Genomic DNA, 26764 nt, shown 5'->3' with positions numbered 1-26764 from the left:
AAGAGCATCAAAAGGAGGACTCATTAAGAAATTTCCACCGGTAATCGTATCAAGGATGAATCTATACCAAGAGGTTATGCCAACATAAAAACAACGCAGAAGCACAATGGTAGATTGCTTGCGGATAGATCTATTATGAGCATTGCAAATTCTATACCAAGCATCTTTTAAACTTTCTCCTCCCCTTTGTTTAAAGTTGAGAACCTCGTTCTAGGGAGTGCAAGCAATAGAGGAGGAATTATCCATAACGGCAAACAAGATCTCACACACAAAAACAGATCCGGCAAGAAAACGGCGAACGGAAAAAGAGAGGCAAATAAAACGGCAAATTTTTGTGAAGTGGGGAGAGGAAAACGAGAGGAAAATGGCAAATAATGTAAATTGCAAGGAGATGAGATTTGTGATTAGGAACCTGGTTATGTTGAAGATCCTCCCCGACAACGGCGCCATAAATTATCCTTGATGGTAGCTGGAACTACGTCGGTATTTCCCTGGAGAGGAAGGGATGATGTAGGACAGCGACGGTAGATATTTCCCTCAGTTATGAAACCAAGGTATCGAACCAGTAGGAGAACCAAGCAACAGAATGTAAGCAGCACCTGCACACAAATAACAGCACCTCGCAACCCAACGTGTTAAAGGGGTTGTCAATCCCTTCCGGGGTACGACGCCTCAAGATAGGCAAACGGACGTGAGGTAAATTGTATTAGATTGATAGATCGAACGCCAAATAAAGTAAATAAAGATAAAACGCAGCAAGGTATTTTTGGATTTTTGGTTTAATAGATCTGAATAAAATGCAAAGGAAAAGTAGATCTCAAGGCAAATATATAAGAAAGAAGAGGGTCGTAGGTTTCACTAGTGGCTTCTCTTGAGAAAAATAGCAAGCGGTGGGTAAACAAATTATTGTTGGGCAATTGATAGAACTTCAAATAATTATGACGATATCCAGACAATGATCATTACATAGGCATCATGTCCAAGATTAGTAGACCGACTCCTGCCTGCATCTACTACTATTACTCCACACATCGATCGCTATCCAGCATGCATCTAGTGTATTAAGTTCATGGAAAAACGGAGTAATGCAATAAGAACGATGACATGATGTAGACAAGATCTGTTTACCTATATGGTGGTAGATATAGATCTCGTCTTTTTATCCTTAGTAGCAATGATACATACATGTCGGTTCCCTTTCTGTCACTGGGATCAAGCACTGTAAGATCGAACCCACTACCGGGCACCTCTTCCCATTGCAAGATAAATAGATCAAGTTGGCCAATCAAAACCCAAATATTGGAGAAGAAACACGAGGCTATAAGAGATCATGCATATAAGAGATCAAAGGAACTCAAATAGTTTTCATGGATATAAAAAGATATGACTAATCATAAACTCGAAGTTCTTCATATCCCAACTCAAATAGTTTTCATGCATATAAGAGGCACCAATGGAAGTGGTGAACCCCTTCGTGATGGTGTCTATATTGGATCTGGTGGTTCTGGACTCTGCGGCAGCTGGATGAATATTTCATCAATGCCTCTAGGGTTACTGGAATATTGTGGTATTTATAGAGAAAAGAGGCAGTCCGGGGGGCACCAGAAATGGGCATAACCCACAAGGGTGCGCCTGGGACTCCTGGCGCGCCCTGGTGGATTGTGCCCCCCTCGGGGCACCCCCCAGGTGCAACCAGGGCCCATTGCCTTCCTTCTAGCCCATAAAAAATCTCCGTAAAGTTTCGTGGCATTTGGACTCCGTTTGACATTGATTTTCTACGATGTAAAAAACATGGAAAAAAACAGCAACTGGCACATGGCACTATGTCAATAGGTTAGTACCAAAAAATGATATAAATGACTATAAAATGATTATAAAACATCCAAGATTGATAATAAAACAGCATGGAACAATCAAAAATTATAGATACGTTGGAGACGTATTAGCTCCTCCCGTTAGAACTTCATCTATAATGAAGGGACCTTCCCATTTTTGTTTGAGTTTGTGCTTTTTCTTCTCTGGGAGGCGTAAAACGAGATCACCGATGTTGTAAGTCTTTTCCCGCACTTCTCTGCTTTGGTATCTTCGAGCATGTTGTTGATAAAATGCGGAACGGGCTTTTGCGACATCGCGCTCCTCCTCTAGGCCATCTAAGTCGTCCTACCGATCGAGCTCGGCCTCTCTCTCTCTTCATACATGTGCACTCGAGGTGAATCATGAATAATGTCGCAGGGCAAGACAGCCTCTGCACCATACACCATGAAGAATGGTGTGTATCCGGTCGTGCGGTTGGGCGTGGTCCGCAGCCCCCAGAGTACGGAATCAAGTTCCTCGACCCAATGTTTATCCGACTCCTTTAGGGATTGCAATAGTATAGGTTTGATGCCGCTCATTATCAGGCCATTGGCTCGCTCGACTTGACCGTTTGTTTGAGGGTGATATACGGAGGCGTAATCGAGCAATCCTTTAGGGATTGCACTAGTCTAGGTTTGATGCCGCTCATTATCAGGCCATTGGCTCGCTCGACTTGACCGTTTGTTTGAGGGTGATATACGGAGGCGTAATCGAGCATGATGCCCAGGTTAGCACACTATTTTATTACCTCATCGGCTGTGAAGTTAGAGCCATTGTCAGTAATGATGTTGTGCGGGACACCATAACGGTGTATGACACCAGATATAAAGTCTATCATCGGTCCGGCTTCAGCTGTTTTTACTGGTTTGGCCTCTATCCACTTAGTGAATTTATCCACCATGACCAGTAAATATTTCTTCTTATGGCCTCCCCCTTTAAGGGGTCCGACCATGTCTAGCCCCTAGACCGCAAAAGGCCAGGTAATGGGGATAGTTCGTAGGGCACTGGGAAGCATATGGCTTTAATTGGCGAAGAGCTCGCATCCTACACAGCGCTATACAAGGTCCTATGCATCTGCTTGGGCCGTGGGCCAGAAGAGGCCTATACGGAAGGCTTTGCTTACAAGGGCCCGAGCTGCGACGTGATGGCCGCCGAGGCTAGCATGTATTTCGGCCAAGAGTTGCTATCCCTCCTCTTCGGAGATACATCTTTAAAGAACTCCAGTAGTGCTTTTCTTGTAGAGTTCTCCTTCGTGAACTTTGTAGGCCTTGGATCGTCGAACTATGCGAAAGGCCTCATTCTGATCATTAGGGCGCTCCTGCCTATTAAGGTAGGCCAAGAAGGGTTCGGTCCATGGAGTAATAACCGCCATGATTACATGAGCGAAAGGTGTTGGCTCAGTGCCCGAGCCCCCGATGATATCTGAATCGTGTTCGGCCTCCGGGGGTGTGATCGGCGTCGGACTGGTATTTCCGCTCTCGTCTTGCCATACCACAGATGGCTTGAAAAGCCTTTCCAAAAAGGTGTTAGGCGGGTCGGGATCGCATTTAGCGCCCATTCGAGCAAGGATGTCTGTTGCTTGATTACTATCTCGTGCCACATGATGAAACTCGAGCCCCTCAAATCGAGCTGATATTCTAAGTATGGCGTTGCGGTAGGCCGCCATCTTTGGATCTTTTGCATCGAATTCTCCATTTATTTGAGATATCGCGAGGTTCGAATCCCCACGCACCTCAAGGTGTAGTATGCCCATGGAAATGGCCATCCTGATGTCTACTACACAACCTTCTTCTTGTAGACGTTGTTGGGCCTCCAAGTGCAGAGGTTTGTAGGACAATAGCAAATTTCCCTCAAGTGGATGAACTAAGGTTTATCAATCTGTAGGAGGCGTAGGATGAAGATGGTCTCTCTCAAGCAACCCTGCAAACAAAGAGTCTCTTGTATCCCCAACACACCCAATACAATGGTAAATTGTATAGGTGCACTAGTTCGACGAAGAGATGGTGATACAAGTGCAATATGGATAGTAGATAAAGGTATTTGTAATCTGAATTTATAAAAACAGCAAGGTAACGAATGATAAAAGTGAGCGTAAATGGTATTGCAATGCTAGGAAACAAGGCCTAGGGTTCATACTTTCACTAGTGCAAGTCCTCTCAACAACAATATCATAATTGGATCGCATAACTATCCCTCAACATGCAACAAAGAGTCACTCCAAAGTCACTAATAGCGGAGAATGAACGAAGAGATTATGGTAGGGTACGAAACCACCTCAAAGCTATCCTTTCCAATCAATCCGTTGGGCTATTCCTATAAGTGTCACAAACAGCCCTAGAGTTCATACTAGAATAACACCTTAAGACACAAATGAACCAAAACCCTAATGTCACCTAGATACTCCAATGTCACCTCAAGTATCCGTGGGTATGATTATACGATATGCATCACACAATCTCAGATTCATCTATTCAACCAACACAAAGGACCTCAAAGAGTGCCCCAAAGTTCTACCGAAGAATCACGACGAAAACGTGTGCCAACCCCTATGCATAGGTTCATGGGCGGAACCCGCAAGTTGATCACCAAAACACACATCAAGTGAATCACGTGATATCCCATTGTCACCACAGATATCCACGGCAAGACATACATCAAGTGTTCTCAAATGTTTAAAGACTCAATCCGATAAGATAACTTCAAAGGGGAAACTCAATTAATTACAAGAGAGTAGAGGGGGGAAGAAACATCATAGGATCCAAATATAATAGCAAAGCTCGCGATACATCAAGATCGTATCACCTCAAGAACACGAGAGAGATAGAGAGAGAGAGAGAGAGAGAGATCAAACACATAGCTACTGGTACATAGCCTCAGCCCCGAGGGAGAACTACTCCCTCCTCGTCATGGAGAGCACCGGGATGATGAAGATGGCCACCGGAGAAGGATTCCCCCTCCGGCAGGGTGCCGAAACGGGTCTAGATTGGCTTTCGGTGGCTACGGAGGCTTCTAGCGGTGGAACTCCCGATCTATTGTGCTCACGGATGTTTTTAGGGTATATGGAGATATATAGGCGGAAGAAGTACGTCAGGGGGGGCACGAGGGGCTCACGAGGGTGGAGGGCGCGCCTAGGGGGGTGGGCGCGCCCCCCTGCCTCGTGACCTCCTCGCAGATCCCCCGACATGCACTCCAAGTCTTCTAGGCTTCTTTCCTTCCAAAAATGAGTTCCGTGAAGTTTCAGGTCAATTGGACTCCGTTTGATTTTCCTCTTCTTCGAAACCCTAAAACAGGGTAAAAACAGAAACTGGCACTGGGCTCTGGGTTAATAGGTTAGTCCCAAAAATGATATAAAAGTGTATAATAAAGCCCATAAACATTCAAAACAGTAGATAATATAGCATGGAGCAATCAAAAATTATAGATACGTTGGAGACGTATCACATCCGTAGTCCATGCAGGAGCGCTTCATATTCGGCAGCATTATTGGAGTCCGTATACATGATTTGTAATACATAACGGACTGTGTCCCCCGTAGGGGATGTTAGGGTGACACCAGCCCCCAATCTGGCTAACATTTTGGAGTCGTGGAAGTACATCACCCAATTGGAGTATGTGTTGTACTCTTTAGGGAGTTAGGCTTCTGTCCATTCGGCCACAAAGTCGGCCAACCCCTGAGATTTATTAGCTCGGTGTGGCTTGTATGTTATTTCAAATGGTAAGAGCTCGATAGCCCATTTGGCAATGCGACCGGTGGCATCTCAATTGTTTATGATGTCATTGAGTGGCACTTCAGAAGCCACCATGATCGAGCACTCTTGAAAGTAGTGCCGCAGCTTTCGAGATGCCATGAAGACCGCATACGCTATCTTTTGATAATGCGGGTATCGGGATTTGCATGGTGTAAGGACCGCCGATAGTATACTGGTTTTTGGAGTGGGAATTTGTGTCCCTCTTCCTCTTGTTCAACAACAAGCACAGCGCTCACTACCAGGTGAGTTGCTGATATGTACAGTAGCATAGGTTCACCGACGTTTGGTGCGGCAAGGATTGGGTTGTTTGCCAACAAAGTTTTTATTTCTTCCAACCTGGTCGTTGCCGCATCCTTCCACTCGAAGTGATTGGCACATCGGAGCAGGCGATAAATTGGTAGTGCCTTTTCTTCCAATCTGGAGATAAAGCGGCTCAAGGCTGCCACGCAGCCAGCTAGTTTTTGGACCTGCTTTAGGTCTCTTGGTGTTGCCAATTGCAACAAGGCTCGGATTTTGGCTGGATTTGCTTCGATTCCTCTATTGGAAACAATGAACCCGAGCAGCTTTCCAGCCGGGATGCCGAAAACGCATTTTTCGGATTGATCTGTATGTCATATGTTTAGAGGTTGTCGAATATGAGGCGCAAGTCGTCCACCAATGATTCGACATGTTTAGTTTTAATGACTACATCATCTACATATGCCTCCACCGTCTTGCCAATTTGTTTTTCCAGGGATGTTTGAATCATGCGTTGGTAGGTGGCTCCGGCGTTTTTTAGTCTGAAAGGCATAGTGTTGAAGCAGAAAGGCCCATAGGGAGTGATGAATGCTGTTGCGGCTTGATCGGATTCCCTCATCTTAATTTGATGGTATCCGGAGTATGCATCGAGGAAGCATAGTGAATCGTGTCCTGTGGTTGCATCAATGATTTAGTCAATGTGGGGCAGTGGGAAGGGGTCCTTAGGGCAGGCCTTGTTTAGGTCTTTAAAATCAACACAAAGGCGCCAGGATTTATCCTTCTTTGGCACCATGACCAGGTTTGCTAGCCAGTCCGAGTGTTTGATCTCTCTGATGAACCCGGCTTCAAGTATTTTTGCTAGCTTCTCCCCCATGGCATGTTGCTTGGGTTCAAAAAATCGCCGCAGCGTTTGCTTGACTGGTTTAAAGCCTTTTATTATATTGAGGCTGTGTTCGGCTAGTCTACGTGGGATTCCTGGCATATCCGAAGGATGTCAGGAAAAGATGTCCCAATTTTCACGCAAAAACGCTCTTAAAGCGGCATCGATCATTGGATCTAGCTGTTCTCCAATGGCTGCAGTTTTATTAGGATCCATTGGGTGTACTTGAAATTTGACTATTTCGTCTGCTGGTTTAAAGGAAGTGGATTTGGGCCTCTTGTTGAGGATTACATCGTCCTTGTCCATTGTAGAGTGCGGAGTGGTCAGTTCCTCGGCCGCAAGGGCCTCTGATAGCGCCTCGAGAGCTAGGGATGCGTTTTTGTTTTTGGCGCGGAGTGCTACGGATCACTGGTGATAGTGATAACTCCGTTGGGCCCTGGCATTTTGAGCTTCATGTACCTGTAATGGGGTATGGCCTGAAAGCGTATGAATGCTTCTCGCCCTAACAGGGCGTGATATCCGCTATGAAAAGGTGCCACGTGGAAGAGCAAATCTTCGGACCTATACTTCTCTGGTGTGCTAAATACGACGTCGAGTTTGATCCTCCCCGAGCTTATTGCTTCTCGACTGGGGATGATGCCTCGGAAAGTGGTGCTGCTTTGCTCAATGTGACTTTTGTCCATCTGCATTTTTTGGAGCGTATATTCGTAGATGGGGGTTAATCTGCTGCCACCATCCATGAGTATTTTGGTGAGCCGAAAGCCATCTACTATTGGGTTTAAGACCAAAGTGGTTGGTGCTCGTACTGATCTGGCCCTTGGCTCGTCATCTGTGGTGAAGGTTATCACCATGTCATTCCAAGGATTTACTGCGGCTACCTGGTTGACTTCGGCAAGGTCGCACAATGCCCTCTTGCGCCGGTTGTTGGAAGAAAAGGTCTCGAAGATCGTAAAAACATTGAGATCGACATCTTCCGAAGAGTGCCTCTCTAAAGGAATGCTGGTGAGGATGGCCTCACCGCTCTTAGCCACCTGCTGGAGTACCCAACATGCCTGAAGGCTATGTGTTGGTTTGGTATTCGGCGTTGTATGTATCTGACAAGGTTTACCAAGCAGGTCGTCAAGGACAGTTCTATGTCCCATAAAGGGCTTCACTTTTTTCCATGGGATGATGATCAGGTACCCCATAAGGGTGCATCCTTTTTGTCCGTCCGGTGGGCTGCTTGAAGGCAGGAGGTTCCCACCGAGCTGTTTGTGCCTTCCAGGTGCTTTCCATTGCACTGTACTTTTGTACGATGTGTGCTAGATCTGCAAAGTGTAGTATGCGGCGGCAGTTGAGGGCGTTAAGGATTCCCTCGTCCGTACAATTGTGGCAAAATATTGAAACCGTGCCGTCGTCACGGCAGTCCTTGATCTTGTTTTTGACAAGGAGGAACCTGGCCCAAAAGTGGTGGACTGTTTTCTCATGTTGTTGTCACGCGTACATTAGGTCGCATACATCTGGAGGACCTGAATTGTTTGGGGAATATTGCTTGTGGTGGGTGGGCGGGCTAAAATCTGAATCCTGACCCATTATTGCATCCGGAGTTTGAAGAATTTGCGAAGTCACCGACCCAGGGTCCGGAGCGTCCTGGAGGTCTTCGGGCTCAACGCCCGGTTCTATGTTCGGAGGACACGAGGTCTCTTCCCGAAGATGGGTATCCGACTCGTAGGACTCGGAAATCCGAACATAGCTTATTCTTAACTTAGGGGGGGAAGTATCATCGGCTTGTTCCTCCACGACCGCTACAAGATAGGTGATTGGTGGTGACCTGATTTCCCTCTGATCGGGTTTAAGCCCAATCTGATCATAATCTGTTGCTACTCCCAGGGCAGCGATGCGATCAAGTAGCTCGTTTAAGGACGAGACATTTGTTGGATTCATCTTTTCAGGGTGTTCAAGGCCGACGCTAAGACGATGTTTAGCGATCTCGAGGGTTGTCCTTGGCTTAAAGGCCGCACGGGCGCCCATGGTGAAACCACCGAGCTAGAGGAGCTGTCTCGGAGCTAGGGTCTCTCTAGAGGTAATGTTGTCATTAATGATAAGGCGAGCCATCGATCCCACCGTCGACGGCACAGTGGAACTCTTAATGAAAGCACCAATGTCAGTGTCAAAACCGGCCGATCTCGGGTAGGGGGTCCCGAACTATGCGTCTGGGGATCGAAGGTAATAGGAGACAAGGGGGACACGATGTTTAGCCAAGTTCGGGCCCTCTTAATGGAGGTAAAACCCTACGTCCTGCTTGATTGTATTTGATAAGTATAGGGGTTACAAGAGTTGATCTACCTCGAGATCGTAATAGCTAAACCCTAGATGTCTAACCTATATGATTTGTGTTAGCCTCTACGGACTAAACCCTCCGGTTTATATAGACACCGGAGGGGCCTAGGGTTGTACAGAGTCGGTATACAGAGAAAGGAAACTACACATCCGGGCGTTAAGCTTGCCATCCATGCAGAGGAGAGTCCCATCTGGACACAGGGGAAGGTCTTCTATCTTGTATCTTCATGGCCCATCAGTCCGGCCCATGCTACACAGATCGGACACCCAAGGACCCCATAATCTAGGACCCCCTCACAATCCACCACAAAGCAATAGGGTCTTACACCGCAAGGTGGCCCAAACCTGGGTAAATCGTCATGTTGTGTCTTCTTTCCCTCTCGCTCGAGCACGCCGGAGCATCGCCGTGAGGCAGTGAGCAGCGGGTCGTAGCTTAGTGGAGCTCTTTGCACACACCCAAGTGTTAGAACCTTTCCTTGGGTCCCCGGAGCCCAGATTCTGACACGTGCGCTGCCGCGACATCTCCCCTTTGTGATGCAGCGCCGCGGCACGCGGTCCACACCGTCGCCCCAAGGCCGGTCCCGTGGTTGTATCAACCCTCGAGCCGCCTTTGCATCGCCCCTTCTGGCTTTAGCGCCAGCACGCGGTCAACACCGTCTCCATGAGGTCTTTGGGCCGTCGCCCCGACCCGTGAGCTGCCGCTACGTCGCCCCTTAGGGTCACAGCGCTGCAACACGCGGTCTACTCCATCATCCTCGCGTGTCGACTTCTACGTGGTATGCACTACCCCGCCTCCATAGGTGCAGAACGCCATCGTCTGTGCTGGTCTTCGTCACACTGTCGAGCTGTTCCTCGCCTACTTCGAGCACCGCCGCCTCCTCCTCCTCAGGGCACTGTTGCTTCTCTTCTTCCTCATGCCGCCACTCCACCTCTTCGTCTTCTTCCAACACCATCTCATCGCCAGCATCGACGTCATCTACCCCGGCCACTTCATCTACTTTGACAACCGTAGGAGACATCGACCCTACACCGATTGGCATCGCAACTGTTGTGGAGCCCTCCTCTGCTAGCCTCCTCTGACATGGCATACAAACCGTGATGGTTCCCATCTAGGCATGTCCGGTGCTGGCAGCACCGATGCATGCTTCATCCACGACGTGTCCCCGGGCTTGGCAAATCCGGCGTGGCGCCTCGTCAACTTCGACTTCGTCCATCTACACAGACCCGGCGGTGGCAAGACTGACGTGTGTCTTCATCCATGACGTGTCCCCGAGATTGGCAAACCCGGCGCAACGCCTCGTCAACATCGTCTTCTTCCCAGCGCACCAGTACCTCGACACCACTGCGCCCATGACTAACTCGGTACCTCCTTGTTTCTGCGGCTTCATGACAACTACCTCGACATCGGCCACCCTGACTCAACATCGACCATGAAATCCCTCGTATGGATACCTCGACCATGATTACACCACCCTACGCTCTCGGCAACCTCGATATCGGCACAAAGGGCTATCACCTTGCTTGAGCAACTCGTTGGCTTTCTCTACAGTCAAAGCATCTGCGACGCGACACCGGCCACGACACTCCCGCTACGACTACGGGGGGACGTGAACTCGTCAGCTTCTACTTTCGATTTCTCTCCAGTCTGACCGTTCGCGACGCTACTGCTACAATTGGGGGGTGGAGTATAGATTATGGTAGGCTAGGATTTGTTAAGATTGATTGTATTCTTTCCTATATGATTCATACATCGTCTGTAGGCCCTCCAAGTCTTGTACTTTATACTCCCTCCCTATAAGGTGTATTCATTTCCATGCAAATCAACCATTTAAATGTTTGGCCAAGATTATACAATAAAGCAACAACATCTGCAATACCAAATATATAAATTATTAAACTCTTGTAACCATGGATAAAATGATATATATTTTGTATTGTGGATACTAATATATTTCTAAAAACTGGGTCAAACATGCACTTGTTTGACTTTAAAAAAATACACCTTATATAAAGAAACAGAGAGAGTATATACTTACCCTTGAGGCTTAATAATTTTTTTGATCAAAAGGGGTCCCCCCGCCCCATTTTTATAAAAAACGGAGCAACACAAGTCACCAGGACTGTTACAAGCGATCGGGGCTACCTGGAATGGCATACCAGAAAACATAAAAACACAATAGGTACGGCCTAAACGCGCGCAAACCGAACTGTATCAACTACCAAAGGAAAGTACTGCCATGCAAAGCAAACCACATAACCACCACCCGAGCTACGCCAGAGGGTATCACAGAGAATAGATCGACACCGGTCTCTTTGTTCTTTTTCCTCCATGCAATCATCCTGAGTGAGCCTTCAGCGCTCCGCCCCGGGTCTTCTTCACGCACGTTCTCAGTTTCCAGCCCAGGCGATCCTGAGCAGCTCGCCTCTTCGCCGATCCAGGAGCTGAAGACAACGTCGCAGCAACACCGATTGATCACCCCCGCGGAGAATATTCCATTGATGTAGAGATGCGCTGATCCTCTCCAAGATCGCACGAGTGCTTGTCCATGGCACGCCCTGAAAACAGATATCGTTACGCATAGTCCAAATGCCCCAAATGGTAGCAACACAAGCAATATTAACGATATTTTTCTTGTTATTCATACTCCAAAAGGAGGACAGCTTAGTCATATTATTAGGAATATTAAACCCAAACAAATCAGTAACATCACCCCAAATCTGTTTGGCAACTACACATTCAAAGAATAGGTGGCAAACTGATTCATCTTCATTACAATATAAACAGTTTAGATTCTCTACCACTCTCCTTTTATTTAAGTTGTCTCTGCTAAGAATTTTATTGTTAAAAGCTAGCCACAAAAAACTAGGTATTTGTGCGGCACCACAATTTTCCAAAAAAAAAAACAGATGGGGGTAGAAACCCCACCCTAGTTGATCACGTTGTAAAAAGATTTGACTGAGTAGACCCCTGATGGTTCCAACAACCAAACAGGTTGGTCTTCCTCGTTGGTCAGATTTTTGGTAGAAATGACTCGGATCAGGTTGTGCCACCTTTCTATAAATGCAACATCCACACACCTGCTAAAGGTGAGTTTCAGACTGCAACCATCCCACACCTCTGAGACTGCACATTGTTGTTGCTGACAAATTTCATAGACCTCCCAGAAATGGGTTTTTAGCGAAGAGTCCCCAACCCAGTTGCCATTTCAGAAGCTGATTTTATTGCCATTGCCCAAGTTCCATCTAAAGAAAGGCCTAATACCTTCAAGATCCCAAGTGACCCCTTTCCAAAAGGGAGATCCCACCCCCTGTTTGGACCATAACAAATTAGGTTTCTTGGTTCTATACTTATGGTCTATCAACCTCGCCCAGTTTTTATCACTATCCATGAAGTACCTTTTAGCCCAAGAAGCTAACAAAGCCATGTTAAACTCTATTAAATTGGGTACCCCCAAGCCACCAAAATCTTTTTTCTGAGATATTAGCCCCCAGTTAGCAAGATGGTATTTATGCTCATCTCCCAGGTTCCCCCAGAAGAAATGCACCATTTGAGAGGTAATGGCTTTAATAGCCCAATTAGGGAATTTAATAACAGACATCGGGTACATAGGTATACTAGCAATGCAAGCTTTGAGCAGGACTAACTTAGCCTCGTAGCTAAGTAGCCTCCCCTTCCATCCACAAATTCTTTTAATAATTTTATCTATGATATATTGAATGTCTTCCCTCCTCAACTTAAGATAGTGCAGTGGTACTCCCAAATACTTAAGGGGGAAATCCCCCAATTTGCAGCAAAAAATTTGAGATAGCAATTTAGCATCATCTTCATTCATATTTATTGGGGCCACCTCGCATTTGTCATAATTAATCTTCAAACCAGAAAGGTTTTCAAAGCATGCAAGTAGCCATTTTAAATTCTTTACATATTCAGGCTTAGGATTTAGAAAAAGAATTGTATCATCGGCATATTGTAGACAAATAAGCCCATGTGGGATGATATGAGGAACAATCCCAGAGATTATGCTGTTATTAACAGCTTTCACCAGCATACGAGAAAACACATCTGCTACCAAATTAAAAAGCATGGGGAAGCTCGGGTCTCCTTGTTTCAGCCCATTCGCCCCCCACAAAATAGGGGCCTAGCACATCATTAATCTTGACACAGAAAGAGCTTTGTTGCAAAATGGATAGATTCCACCTAATCCATTTAGCCCCAAAACCCCTAGACGTTAACATATCCACTAGGAAATCCCAATTCACACGATTGTAAGCTTTCTCATAATCTAACTTGAGAACAATCCCAGTCTCTCTCGATTTGTGAACTTCATGGATAGCCTCATGGGCAGTAACCACACTCTCTAAAATAAACCTACCTCTCACAAAAGCAGATTGACATGGGGATAGGAGCCTATGACCCACAGGGAAAACCCTATTTGTCATAGCCTTACTAAAGATTTTCACAGAGCAATTACTCAAGCAAATGGGCCTAAACTTCTTCATATTTTGACATCTGGCTCTTTAGGAATGAGAGTGACTATAAAGTAGTTTAATCTCTGGATATCCAAAGACCCATTCTCAAAGTCTCTCACAGTGCCATGAAATCTCCTTTGATAATCTCCCAAAAGCGTTGATACAATTAAAAGGAAAAACCATCAGGGCCAGGGGCTCCATTAGCATAGGAGCCCATAACAGTTTTTTTAATTTCCTTTTCCGAAAAAGGCCTCTCAAGCAAGACATTTTCAGCTTCTGTCACAAGCTCCTCCTCAGACCAAAATTGGTCATCAAGATGAATGTTAGGTTTAGTTTCATACCCAAAGAGGTTTTTATAAAAGTTAGTTGCAACCTCTAGCATGTCTCTAGTGGAGTACACAGATCCATCTGGTCCTTCCAAAATAGACAGCTGATTTTTCCTCCTACGTTGATTGGTAACAGCATGAAAATATGCTGTGTTCTTATCACCCTCTTTGATTTTCCTATCCCTAGATCTCTGCCACATGGCAGTTTTCTTTTTCTTTCAAATCTCACTAAGCTCCTCCCTGATTTGTTTCATTCTGAGGATATTCTCAGCATTAGTTCTGTTTTTTTTAGGGAAGTTATGTTTTGTTTAGAAAAGACATCCAGGCTTAATAATACATCCATCGCATTAGGCCAATCCTTTTCTATTCCCTGACGGCTGATGCGCACATTTTTGTTCCCTGGGTTGGCCACCCAGTGCGAACGATCGTTCGATTAAAAGCGAGGGAGCCGACGTCCGCACAATATTCGCGTCCAAACTGAAAAACACTGGAAAAGACAATTTTAGAGGAGTGGGCATTGCGGTAATTTGACGCATCTCTCTCCTCGGTGGCCAGCAGCTCCTTTCCTTGCATACATATACCCACGATTCGCTGCCAGAAAGAACCAATAACTGAGACTCCCTGCGCTCTCATCTGCTCTCCTCTGTCCTGCTCTGCCATCTCTGCGACTCTGCCGCATGCCAACTCCTCCCCCGGCCATTACCGCACCAAAAAACCTCACCCCGCGCCGCCATTTCCGCGACCATGCTATCGCGGTTCAATAATTCGCTCTGGATGCAGGAAGACGACGGCCATGAACAACAGGGCCTCGGCCACGAGCAGCCGCCGGCGATGGGGCAGGAGGCTGGGCACCACCACGACCAGCACCTCCTGGCTATGCCCACGGGGGGAGGCGGCGGGTTCCGCGCCCCGTCGATGCTTGATGAGGACTGGTACTTCGGCGCGGGCGCGGTTGGCGACGGCGCCGCGAACGGGTCCATGGCCCTGGTGCTGGCCGCCATGGAAGCATCGGGGTCCAGCTCCGGCTTCGGAGCCGGTCCACAGATGTTCCCGCTCCTCAACCTGGGCGGTACCGGACCGTTCGACGTCTCTGGGTTCGACCTCGGCGGCTCCGGCACTGGAGGCGGCGACCTCACGGCGTTCCTTGGCGCCGGCAACGCGTCGAATACATCGCCGGTTTCCCTGCTGCCGCATCGGAACACAGGGTTTCTCGGCTCCTTCGGCGGCTTCGGCACCGCACCGGCACAGATGACAGAGTTTGGTGGCCTCGCCGGTTTCGACTTGTTCGACACCGGTGCCGGGGGCGGAGGCGGGGGCGGGAGCGGCTCCTCCTCAGAGGGGCCGGCTGCTCCAGTGTCCTTGACCGCTCCTTTCTCCGGTCGCGGCAAGGCGGCGGTGCTGCGGCCGCTGGAGATCTTCCCGCCGGTGGGCGCGCAGCCAACGCTCTTCCAGAAGCGCGCACTACGGCGTAATGCCGGCGAAGAGGACGACGACAGGAAGCGTAAGGCGGCGGTGGCGGCGGAAGGAAGCGCCCTGTCCGCGGGCTGTGACACCATGCTCGACGACGCCGACGAGGACATGGGCAGCATTGACGCGTCCGGGCTGAATTACGACTCGGAGGACGGGAGGGACGTGGAGGAGAGCGGCAGGAAGGACGGCAAGGAGTCGAACGCCAACAGCACGGTGACCGGCGGCGCTGCGGCTGAAGGGAAGGGAAAGAAGAAGGGAATGCCAGCCAAGAACCTCATGGCGGAGCGTCGTCGTCGGAAGAAGCTCAATGACCGGCTCTACATGCTCAGGTCCGTCGTGCCGAAGATCAGCAAGGTGAGAAATTATTTGTGTGCGCCTCAGCGCCTTATCAGAGTTTCGTAAAGTACACAAGGAAATACTAGTTGTTGCTTGTGTTTAGGTTGAGTAGGTTTAAGCAAAAGTTTATGGCCATATGCATCGTTCTGATGCAGAGGCCGGGGCCTGACCCCCTTTTCGAAAAAAAGGTTTAGGGACTCTTTGATTCGTAGGATTTCCCAAATGCAGGAATAGGAAAAACGTGGGATTGGAATGGCATGTCATCTTGAATCCTACATGATTGTATGAGTGTTTGATTGTGCATAAGAAAAACGTAGGATTCTTTCAAAGAGGTTTGAGTGGATGGAAAATTTCCTATGAAATCTAGTGCAAATAAATCCTATGGAAAAATTCCTACGGTTTACAATCCTACGAATCAAACAACCCACGTAGGAAAAAATCCTAAGGATTAGAATCCTTCAAAATTCCTTTGAGAATCCTTTGAATCAAAGAAGCCCTTAAGCAATTTTGCTACATCACATAATCTTGACGAATTTTGTGCATTTTGGTTGTCTACAGGACCAGATCTTCAATTTCATTCCAGCAAATGTTATCTTAGATGTTAAATGTTCTCCCTATTTGGCGTGGCGATAATTGTAATATTTTTAGGATGATTATCATGGAGTATCTGATTGCCTGAGGAATTAGATTAGAGTAACTTTAGTTTTTTACTGCAGATAAATTATTTTCCATCTTATTGCCAGTCTTTGTCTCTGCTGCCTCATGTTCAGTTTTCACTCAATTATCGTAGAGTTGTAGAGAGAAAGATCATAAAAATAGTTACATAATAAAAATCGGTCAGTTATTGCGCATTTTAGGTGCAGGTTTCTGTGTAGAGTTGTGGATGCACGCCAGTTTAAAGAATGTGTCATAGAAATTTAAGCCTTGTTGGCCACACACTCCTTGGTCTGTCTAGCTTTGTGATTTACTCCAGTACCCGCAGTCCCAGCTTTTCTGTTTAGCTCTACTGATGATTATCTCTATTGGCATGGCCATAATCTTGCCTTACTTAGAAAGGCTACTGAATTTATATTCCTAGGACTAAACAATCTCTGCATACAATTCACCAACTATCATTTCTCTCTATGCGTAGCTAGTCTAGCGAACTGATGTATGTGGTTGCAATGGGCAGATGGACAGGGCTTCGATTCTCGGTGACGCGATCGAGTACCTCAAGGAGCTCCTGCACAAGATCAGCAATCTTCAGAATGAGCTTGAATCATCCCCTTCCATGCCCTCGCTGCCTCCGACGCCCACAAGCTTCCACCCTGTGACTCCGACGTTGCCCGCGCTGCCGTCCCGCGTGAAGGAGGAGCTCTGCCCGAGTGCGCTGCCAAGCCCTACCGGCCAGCAGCCAACCGTGAGTATCTATCTCTTGAGACCTCTGAATTTCAGTCAGGAAATTCAGACCTTGACGTGACATGGTATCCTTTTTTGTCCCCCTTGGCTTGCAAAAGGTTGAGGTTAGGCTCCGGGAAGGCCGGGCCGTCAACATCCACATGCTGTGCCCTCGCAGGCCCGGGCTTGTGCTCTCTGCCATGAAGGCGATCGAAGCCCTTGGTCTTGATGTGCAGCAGGCCGTTATCAGCTGCTTCAATGGCTTTGCCTTGGACGTCTTCAAGGCTGAGGTATGGCATTGTAGTCCATGTCTGTCGTCACCTTTCCAGAAACAATGAAGAGAAAACTCGACTTATCTTGCTCACTCGGTTCCTTCTTCTTCTTGGCATCAGCAATGCAAGGATGGCCCTGGTCTTCAGCCCGAGGAGATCAAGGCGGTTCTCTTGCAATCCGCGGGGTTCCATCTTCCCGCGATGTAGGAGGGAGGGAGGGAGGGGCAGCCAGCCAAGTGCAGAGGATAGTGCTGTATCTAAGGAATTTCTTTTTACAACAAGTAGCGGTGTTTTCCGGGAGAAGCTACCTCACCTTGGGTAGTCTGAAACCCCTTCCCAGAACCGATTTATCTGCGAGTCTTTTAGAGTCCAAAATAATGTCGGCAATCTGTTATTAGTACGAGTACCTAACATTGCTTATGCCTGATGTTACCTTATTTTTCAGTACATCGTGTGTAAGTTTGAACGAGACTTGTGTGGATCATTGAAGCGTAACACATTGTTAGATGATGTGTCTTTTCGGTTCCTTGCGTGATGTTTTTCTGGCGTCTTTGTGGTTGCTGTGGCTTGGATTTGGTTTGCAAAATCCAAACGGTGTTGTGCAGGTCAGTTATTGGAAGCACAGAGAGAGAGAGAGCAAGCAGGCAAAAGTGGTCCTTGTGCTGGACCCAACGACAACGGTCTTCACTGCAGCCTGGCACTAGCAGGGCTGGATTTGGCTGGTTTCCAATCAAAGCTTGCTACTCCGGTAAGAAAAGAAAGAGAGGACCAACAGCCGGTATCTCGCTGTAAACAGTACGTACTACGGAGATCCGCGCCAATTAATTTCCGAGGCATGGCAAAGACTGCGAATACAGGACGTGAAATGCACTGTTGATGTCACTGCTGCAGAGCTGCTCTGCTGGACCACGGAAGCCGATCTACTGCCTCACCTTGACCTTCTGTGAAACTCAAACCGAAAATAAACTCGTTACTCGACGATTCCAGTGTCACTCGTTACTTGTTCCTTGTCACGCTGGCCTGGCTCCAACGAAGATGACAAAGTGCCGATCCAACACTAATCAAGACTAGAACCCTCCAAAGGAGGGCCCCCCTATATATTACTTGAGCTCACACTAAAAATTATGGACATAAAAGTTAGCTATACAATCTGCTCTCTTCATGTTCTAAAACGCCAAAAAGCCCCCCATGCCCGTCTGATGCGGCAGGAGCAGATATTGAGCACCCGTTAGCAGCCTCGCATTTTCTCCGGATCCGTAGCACAAAACAGTAGAAGGGAAACAAGATAGCGTTAGACACAGCCCCATACGTAGCAAAACTCTTTCAGCAACCCTCTATCTAGATGAAACAAGAATACAAGGGGAAAACATCTCTCTGTTTACGACCACAACTGGCTACAAGCAAACATGCACCTGGAACAGGAAGAAAATTGCTGACTATACACAACATGTCGTACAGAACAGAGAGAGCTACATATTGAGCTACAAATCTATCGGCCCAGTGATGGTTGAGACGAGCCAAAAGGAGAATCAATTTTGACTCTATTCTATTTGGAGAAACCTAGTAGAGCTCCTACAAAAAATGTCGGATACGTCAAAACTTCAGTACATTCCTTTGAAAACGGTGCTTGTTCGGCAGATGCTTGCTCCATGCTCCTCGTAATCTTCCTTTGTGTGGCAGCACTGAATGACAACAGAAAAAATAATCACTTAATTCCATGTATGACTGAATTCATAGCCCAATTACAAATGGCAATGTCTGGAGTGGCGTAATAGTAACTTGGCCTTCCATCGACATACAACAGTTAATATAGCAGAAATATATGCACTAATATTCACTTCTGCGTGTGAAATGAAGTGTCAAGTGGCAGGTACCTCGAAGAATTCATGGCTGGATGCAGCTACAGAACCCCCAAACCAAACTGCATAGCTCTGTATAGGATGGGTGACTACGTTGACCTCAACAGGCTGGCATCAAATAATAGACAAACGAAACATACAGAATCAATCACATATAGACTATTGATTACAACAGGCTGACATTCAAACATGAACATATAGATGGCAATTCAACTAGTTACGGCATGAGCTCAGTCAAGCATTGTTGTACTTACTTTCACCTCCACGCGATGACGCGCATTAGTTTCGGCAACACGTTCGTCTACTATCTTCTTTATATTATTTTGGAGTCTCTTGTGGAAGTCTTTAAACATGGTAGTTCCACCAGATAATACTATGTTCTGCAAATAGTGGAATTTCATAGTGTCACATCAACATGTCACTTTCTATTCTTACATGTGTTTGCAGAGCTCAAAGAAAGCACCTTATACAAAGCTCTCCTTGTGTCAATTGGCGCAGATTGAACACAGCTGTCAATCAGTTCAGGTAAAGGAGTGGAGAAGTCAGGAGAATACATCTCAGGATGGAAGAAGATCTGCATTTGTGTTATTAAAAAGTTACACTGGTTCCAACTACTACTTGTGTCAAGTGCAAGAGCAAGGACACTTGTAAACTGTTGCCTCTTTATTCTGATAAAAATGCGTAACAACCTACAGAATTAAGTTCAGCTAAAAACAAACATAAAATTATAGGGATTTCCTTTAGAGCTTCTCGATATATTTCATAACCCGCATAGACTAATGATAAACCATTGCCCGAGAAAAGTCCCGAGCTACTTATTATTTACGTATTTATGAATAAAGAAAATCATGATCCAAATTCCCATATAATGGTCAACCTGTCTGTCAGTCAGATGATACTTCTATAAGTATGTAATAAGGCATTGCAACCTCAAGTCTAAACGTGCAAAGGCGTCCATTGATTTGATGACTGGTTATAAGAGCTTAGCAGTTCAACATAGTTTCATACCTGTGAACCATCAGAATTACTAATTTAATCTGTTGGGACCCCGTATTTTCATTATTACTATAAATCTTGAAGAATGAAATGATTTCTTCAATCGGTCATATAAGACTGTTTTAGATGCCTACACCTGCCACCTGGACAGGAGTGTAGACAACATAGAAAAGTACAAGGTGGCAAAGAAAGCCGCAAAGTGAGCTGTGAGTAAAGTAAGGGGTCAGGCGTATGAGGACCTCTACTAGCACTTAGACATGAAGAAAGGCGAAAGGGACATCTATAAGATGGTCAAGATCCGAGAAAGGAAGATGAGGGATGTGGGATGTCAACCAAGTCAAATGCATCAAGGACAGAGCAGATCAACTCCTGGTGAAGGACGAGGAGATTAAACACAGATGGCGGGAGTACTTCGACAAGCTGTTCAATGGAGAGAATGGGAGCTATATTATTGAGCTCGACGACTACTTTGATGATACCAGCAGGCGCTTTGTGCGACGAATCCAAGAGTCTGAGGTCAGGGAGGCTTTAAAAAGGATGAAAGGAGGCAAGGCGATGGACCCTGATTGTATCCCCATTGAGGTGTGGAGAGGCCTCAGAGACATAGCGATAGTATGGCTAACTAAGCTTTTCAACCTCATTTTTTGGGCAAACAAGATGCCAGAAGAATCGAGGCTGAGTGTTGGCCGACTAAAAGGCGACATGTTCAACAGTTAGGTGTAGCGGAGATGCGCATGTAGAGATGGATGTGTGGCCACACAAGGATCGGGTCTGGTATGATGATATATGTGAGAGTTGGGGTAGCACCGATTGAAGAGAAGCTTGTCCAACGTCGGCTGAGATGGTTCGGACATATACAGCGCAGTGCATAGGGGACGGTTAAAGTGTGCTGATAATGTCAAGAGAGGTTGGGGTAGATCAAACTTGACATCAGAGGAGTCCGTAAAGAGAGAGCTGAAGGACTGGAATATCACCAAAGAACTAGCCATGGATAGGGGCGTGTGGAAGTTAGCTATCCACGTGCCAGAACCATGAGCTGGTTTCAAGATCTTATGGGTCAACTCTAGCCTACCGCAACTTGTTTGGGACTAAAGGCTTAGTTGTTGTTTGTTGTTGATTAAGGGTAAAGTAAGAACAGAATGACTTAAATTGCATTGACAACGTAAACTGACAAGCATTCTGAGAAAAAATGGCAAGGCTAAAACAACATCTATTTTGAAACAGAGGGAGAATAATGAATAGGCCCACTGCATGAAAAATTCCCACGAAATTGAATGGTAGAATACGGTGTACGGACAAACCTCTGGTCCAAGAAAACGCTCATATCCAATGTCAACTGTGTATGGAACCCCAGTCTTCGGTTTGATTGCAGACCATTGTTTGATATATTTACTAGGCTTGCTGTCATGCTTCTTGAACTCCTGAAATTATACAATTCAACCGCCTATCATACTTGTGAACAGATAAATCCATAAAGAAAAAGGAATATGAATAAATGAGTTGGTATTGCAAAAGGTGAAGTCCGAAAGGTAGGTATTAGTCGCTATTACAACAACACAAGCAAACATATGCAGCATGTAGACCAGTTCCATATAACAAAATAACAGTGATTTCTCAGCATTGCACAGAATAGGTTTTATATATTTGACTTTAGTGGAGAAACTTCAACTCTCAAATATTCCACTGAATGATGTGCTTGTGTAGATCATTGGAAAATACAAGGACAAGAAAATATAATATCAAGACATTGGTTCCAAGCAGCACAGTACCTTGACAATGTCTGAAGGAGTATAGCAATACGTTTCTTTCACCCTACGAGCTATATCCAAAGCATCATCAGGTGGAAGAAGCTCACCCCTTTCCTGCATAACGCACGATGATACTAAATCACCAACAGAATTTCATATTATAATACTACTACACGCCATAAGCATAAAAGCAGCCATGTACGTGCAGAAATCTATCCCCTCTGATCACCAATGAATGTTGTTTTGGACATAGACGCAGATTTTGATCATCAATTTATACAAAAATATGTTGCTTGAGATAAAAATAATTATGCATTACAAAAATGTATTCTCACAATGAATCTAGTAATGCCAATTTCATGTTGTCAATGTAGGTAATATTTTCTATTGTAATGGTCAAACTTAACAATGTTTGACTGGTCCAAATCCTAAAACAAACTACATTTGTGATCAGAGTACCATGTTTCACTAGCTTCTACAGAATGGCCACAACCAAATATTCATGGCAAATGATGTCGCACTAGTTCTGCAGTAAAATGGAGTTTCTTGCCCAGATGACAACATTCCAGTTTTTCATTTTAAATTACATATTTTCATTCAATCTAAAGTTGCAGCTGAGGCTAAGAGGCCACCCAAACATTATGGCAGCTGTTATGGACATTGATCCACAATGAGATAATTTGGGTATAGTAAAGGTCTGAAGACCAATGAGAGGGTCCTCTACTGTCCGGAAGCAGGGCTCATCCCTGACTTGGAAGAGAAGCTCCGAGGCTTATTGGAACTTTTGTTCATTGATTTGTTGTCTAAAAACAGGTAAATGCTAGTCATTTATATAAAACAACTAACTTGATCCACAAATTGGATCACAACTTAATTTAAAGTACAAATAGCATCCAACATGGGCATTTCAACTCGTTTTAGTTTTATGCAAGTACAAGTCTATTATTGTTGCTGGTTCCGCATAATTCCGCTGCACATACGACTCAAAACCAATAACAGCAACACTTGTGAATGCAATGGTGCAGGTTTTGTTTTCTAGATTTGTGTGATCTAGATAAAAAATTGCCATATTTCATAAGAGAACATGTTCACAAAATCAACTTCTTGTGGATGATATATGGTCTGTGGGTATAATATGGGGGATACTGGAGCCTTAGCCCTTAGGTATCCTTACAAAAGGAATGCGAACTCTTCCAAGTTGATTAATCAAGCAACCATACTGAGCAGTGCAAAACTAATGTCAGGATACCAAGCAATAACGCACAACAGATCTAGGGTTCACATATTAACATGATCACTTACAAGGAGGCTTCAGAATAGATATCCATGAAAGTAGAAACTATTTGACTGAAGCATTGTTTTGGCTTTGTTGACCGAAATGCAGTGTTATCCGATTATTACTATCATTGAACTATCCAGATAAATATTCTAACATGATAAATATTTGCCGAAGTACCTAACAAATACATGATGGTCTCTTCTTACTGCCAACACATTTCCTTTTTCCTGGATAATTCCATACCACCCAAACTTCAGGAAAATCCAAAAATTGCTATTCAATTGTTCTGGTTTAGTCGGTACTGCACAAACTTGCTTCAATTAATGTATTTGCAATATGCAAGTACTGGATACAGAACCTATTCATGGACAGCACAAGGACGTCGACACCCCAACATAACCGCAGGAAAATGTGAGAAGAAAATTAAATACCTGTAAGAGCTGCATAACAAACTGAGTTACATCACTTCCGGAAAGAGGAAAAGACTTTATGCTACTCCCAATTACATAGCCGTTCACAACTGGCACAATATGTGGAGCTCCATCCCCAATGTCAACTACTACACCTGTCATATCAGACTGACAAAATATATTGGTCAAACTCACGAGAAGAGTTGTATCCTGCCAGAATACATGGCTTTAGATGAGTCTACTTCATCAATGATGATTACTCCTATGGTAGTACTCCCTCCGTCCCAAAATTCTTGTCTTAAATTTGTCTAGATACGGATGTATCTAATACTAAAACGTGACTTGATACATCCGTATTTAGACAAATCTAAGACAAGAATTTTGGGACGGAGGGAGTACTATTTATGTCTAGAACAAAATATCTTTACAGAGCTTCACAACCACAATTCTAGATAAACATAAGTTTTAGTTAGCAAGTTAATTGGCGCTCATTGCAGAATTGGGGAGTGAGAAATAAGCAGTCATCACATAATTCTCACGAAATGGTTTCTTCATATCATGAGGTTGTGTTACGCTCAAAATTCTCCAGGATCCATGCTTATGAGTACGGAATAGTAAAACATATCTCCAAATTGGAATGGAAACTCCAGGGGCTGGCAAGCAACAAGTACGATATGAATGGGTAATATATCCAAAGATGGACCAAAATTTTGTCGAAACATGCAAGGTAACAATTCCAAAGAACAATCTGTAAAATGTAAAAGGGGAGTTTATCTTAATGTGAGTATGAGATCAATATGAGAATTTTGGTTATCTGTTAAAACATTCACAAGGTGATGTGTTCCAGTGAAAGAGATGAAGTTCACGGGATGATGACCATCTTGATACTTGATCAAACAAAAGCATGAAAGGAGGTGAATTCAAGACCTACCACAGAATCTTCTGAATCCTCTTCAGAAAGACTTTTCAGATATGCAAATCCAGCAGAAAGGCTGAGCACAGATTGCACAGAAATATATAGACCAGGGACATTAAAGGTCTCAAACATAATTTCTCCCATACATTCACGACTTTCCGGCGTACTGACAGGACTATCTGTAAGTAGGAAGTAGTGTTCCTCAGGATTGCACCGTAGATAATTGAAAATGGATTGCTGCCAAAATCTCTCCATTGTATCCCAGTCATTCACCTGGGGAGCAGGGAAAAAGATATGACATAGTGGCATGGTGCACCCGCGAAGGACAATATTACAAACAGAAAATGTATATGCATACCTGACCATGACGAATTGGGCTTCTTAAACTGTACAGGCCACTAGATTTGAAATGTGACAGAGCCTCATCCCCGATAAAAAAATCAAGATCAGCCATGACACCTGCATTATACTGTGCTAGCCAATTTGCACTACTGCACTGCTCTGATTGGTCCAAGAAAGATTCATTCACAGCTACTACAGTAGGGATGGTGAAAGACGGCTCGGAGTTACCAGCAAACCCAAGTTTGCTATACCTAAACATAAGAGCATACAGATTATGTAAGGACACAGTGTGATGAGCTTAATAGAGCAAATTTTGCATGTGACATGCATATGGAAAATTTCAAGCGGCTTTGAAGAAACCAAAACAATCTGACTTCAAGATAAAACGCTTGTGCGCGGGAACAATTATTTCCTGCCTTCTATCGCAGTCCGTTAACGATTGTCATTTTTATGTTTCACGGAGCACACATAGTGCATCAGTTAAGACATGTTATAGTACTTCGTAATAGTCTACAGTGTAACAGCAACAATTTGAGCTAAAGGACTAGAACAACATTACTAACTATAATCCTAAAAAAGTAGAAGCAGTCCCTATATTTTCCGTTCGTAGCTCCAACCATTAAACAGACAGATATTGCCTCACCGCTGGCAGCGTGGATTTAAAGACTTAACCAATAATGAATGGAGCAACACCTAGTTCAACCAATGATGAAATAAAGATAGCCATAGAAAGTCCATAAACCCAGTTTCAATTCTTCCTACCTTAAGTTCACTGTGGTATTTTTTTTCAAACACGCATAGAAATTCGTGTCATTTTAGGTTCATGTTCACCATACTCTAGAACGCTCGAGCTACCAATGTGAATGTTTGCTCGCAATTAGGGAGCGAGCCTCGCGCATGACACGCCGTTGGTGGTGATTCATGTCCCATTTTGGCTAACGAAATGCATTATTCCCACGGTAGTCGGTAATCCGATTCGACCTGCCCCAATTCGCCTCTAGCGCGGTCAGCGGAAACACACGGGCACGCACTCAGGGACCCGCGCAAACGAAATGAAAAATAACCTAGCTACTGCCGCAAGCGCAGGCGCGAATCACACCAGCGGTACAGCCGCAGGATCGGACGGAGAGATTCGGGGCTGTACCCGGTGCCGTTGTCGAATACGACGGCGGGGCGCTCGGAGGGGTCCATGGCGGGCGGCGTCGGCGGCTCCGTCGATTCCCCGCCGGCTCATATCTCGTCCGCAGCCGCCCGGAGAAGCATAGGTGGACGAGGGCAGCCGCGATCGCTCGGCCGAATCGGCGGGGAGGAAGACGGGGACGCGGCTGCGGCTGCGGCTGCCAGTGCGCACGCAGTCGGTGGGGGATCGATCCGCGCAGGGTGGGTGGGGGGTTTGGGACGCGATTGGGGACGAGAAAGAAGGCTCGGGAGATTGGGGGGAGGAGGGGCGTGCCAGTCGTGGCGATTGGGGGGTTGGTTGATTTGGTTGACGAGGGAAGCGGGAAGGAAGGAAGGAAGGGAGCACTTGCAGGGGAGCCTCGCCTCGGTTGCTGTGGCATGGTCGGAAATGGAGGCGCACTAGCACTAGTAGGTTGTCCGTGGTTCAGTTGGTCCGCACTTGCTCCGGTCGTGGATCGAACCAAACCACAGCATTACAACATCTACAATCACCGTAAATTTGGAGACAAAGGGAGTAATTTAATAAAAAAACATCAACAGGCACAATAAAAGCGCGCCCGAAGCTTCTACTCTCTGTATGGGCGGATGATCGGTGGTGAAAATGTGACCTCCCCGACCCCTCAAACCGATCTTATATGTCCATACTATTCGTCATCTCTCAAATCCAGCTTGTATCTGAGGCGAAAACTAAGGAGGTCAGAGCACGCCTCGACGCGTCTCCCAAGTAGGATCTGGTAGATCTGAC

The 26764-nt window shown here is 45.7% G+C and overlaps 2 protein-coding genes across 2 annotated transcripts; one reads left to right on the top strand and one right to left on the bottom strand.

Annotated features, from left to right (window-relative positions):
- The first annotated feature begins 14579 nt into the window (after positions 1–14579).
- Positions 14580–17804, top strand: LOC119331586 (transcription factor ICE1-like). The gene is made up of 4 exons (XM_037604748.1): positions 14580–15659; positions 16813–17040; positions 17138–17308; positions 17411–17804. The coding sequence occupies exons 1-4, from the start codon at positions 14580–14582 to the stop codon at positions 17495–17497; spliced, it is 1566 nt and encodes a 521-aa protein (XP_037460645.1). The 3' UTR covers positions 17498–17804.
- Positions 17805–18598: 794 nt separating this feature from the next.
- LOC119330367 (actin-related protein 3-like) lies at positions 18599–26382 on the bottom strand. The gene is made up of 10 exons (XM_037603474.1): positions 25985–26382; positions 24857–25091; positions 24514–24771; positions 23604–23750; positions 21915–22007; positions 21447–21566; positions 19613–19723; positions 19404–19529; positions 19165–19257; positions 18599–18972 (listed from the first exon to the last, which is right to left on the bottom strand). The coding sequence occupies exons 1-10, from the start codon at positions 26029–26031 to the stop codon at positions 18892–18894; spliced, it is 1311 nt and encodes a 436-aa protein (XP_037459371.1). The 5' UTR covers positions 26032–26382; the 3' UTR covers positions 18599–18891.
- Positions 26383–26764: the final 382 nt, after the last annotated feature.

Source organism: Triticum dicoccoides, chromosome 7A (genome assembly GCF_002162155.2).
Source record: "Triticum dicoccoides isolate Atlit2015 ecotype Zavitan chromosome 7A, WEW_v2.0, whole genome shotgun sequence".
Lineage (NCBI taxonomy): Eukaryota > Viridiplantae > Streptophyta > Magnoliopsida > Poales > Poaceae > Triticum > Triticum dicoccoides.
Note: the sequence above shows the minus strand (reverse complement) of the source record. Positions and strands in the feature narration are given on the sequence as shown.

What these genes read in the sequence shown, in the direction of transcription:
- LOC119330367 (XM_037603474.1), bottom strand. Translation starts at nt 26,031, where the DNA reads ATGGACCCCTCCGAGCGCCCCGCCGTCGTATTCGACAACGGCACCGG. An exon ending in AGGATTCAGAAGATTCTGTG is followed by an intron (nt 23,751 to 24,513) that starts GTAGGTCTTGAA and finishes ATATTTTGTCAG; the next exon opens with TCTGATATGACAGGTGTAGT. An exon ending in AGCGTTTTCTTGGACCAGAG is followed by an intron (nt 19,724 to 21,446) that starts GTTTGTCCGTAC and finishes ACACAAATGCAG; the next exon opens with ATCTTCTTCCATCCTGAGAT.
- LOC119331586 (XM_037604748.1), top strand. Translation starts at nt 14,580, where the DNA reads ATGCTATCGCGGTTCAATAATTCGCTCTGGATGCAGGAAGACGACGGC. An exon ending in CTACCGGCCAGCAGCCAACC is followed by an intron (nt 17,041 to 17,137) that starts GTGAGTATCTAT and finishes GGCTTGCAAAAG; the next exon opens with GTTGAGGTTAGGCTCCGGGA. An exon ending in TGGACGTCTTCAAGGCTGAG is followed by an intron (nt 17,309 to 17,410) that starts GTATGGCATTGT and finishes TCTTGGCATCAG; the next exon opens with CAATGCAAGGATGGCCCTGG.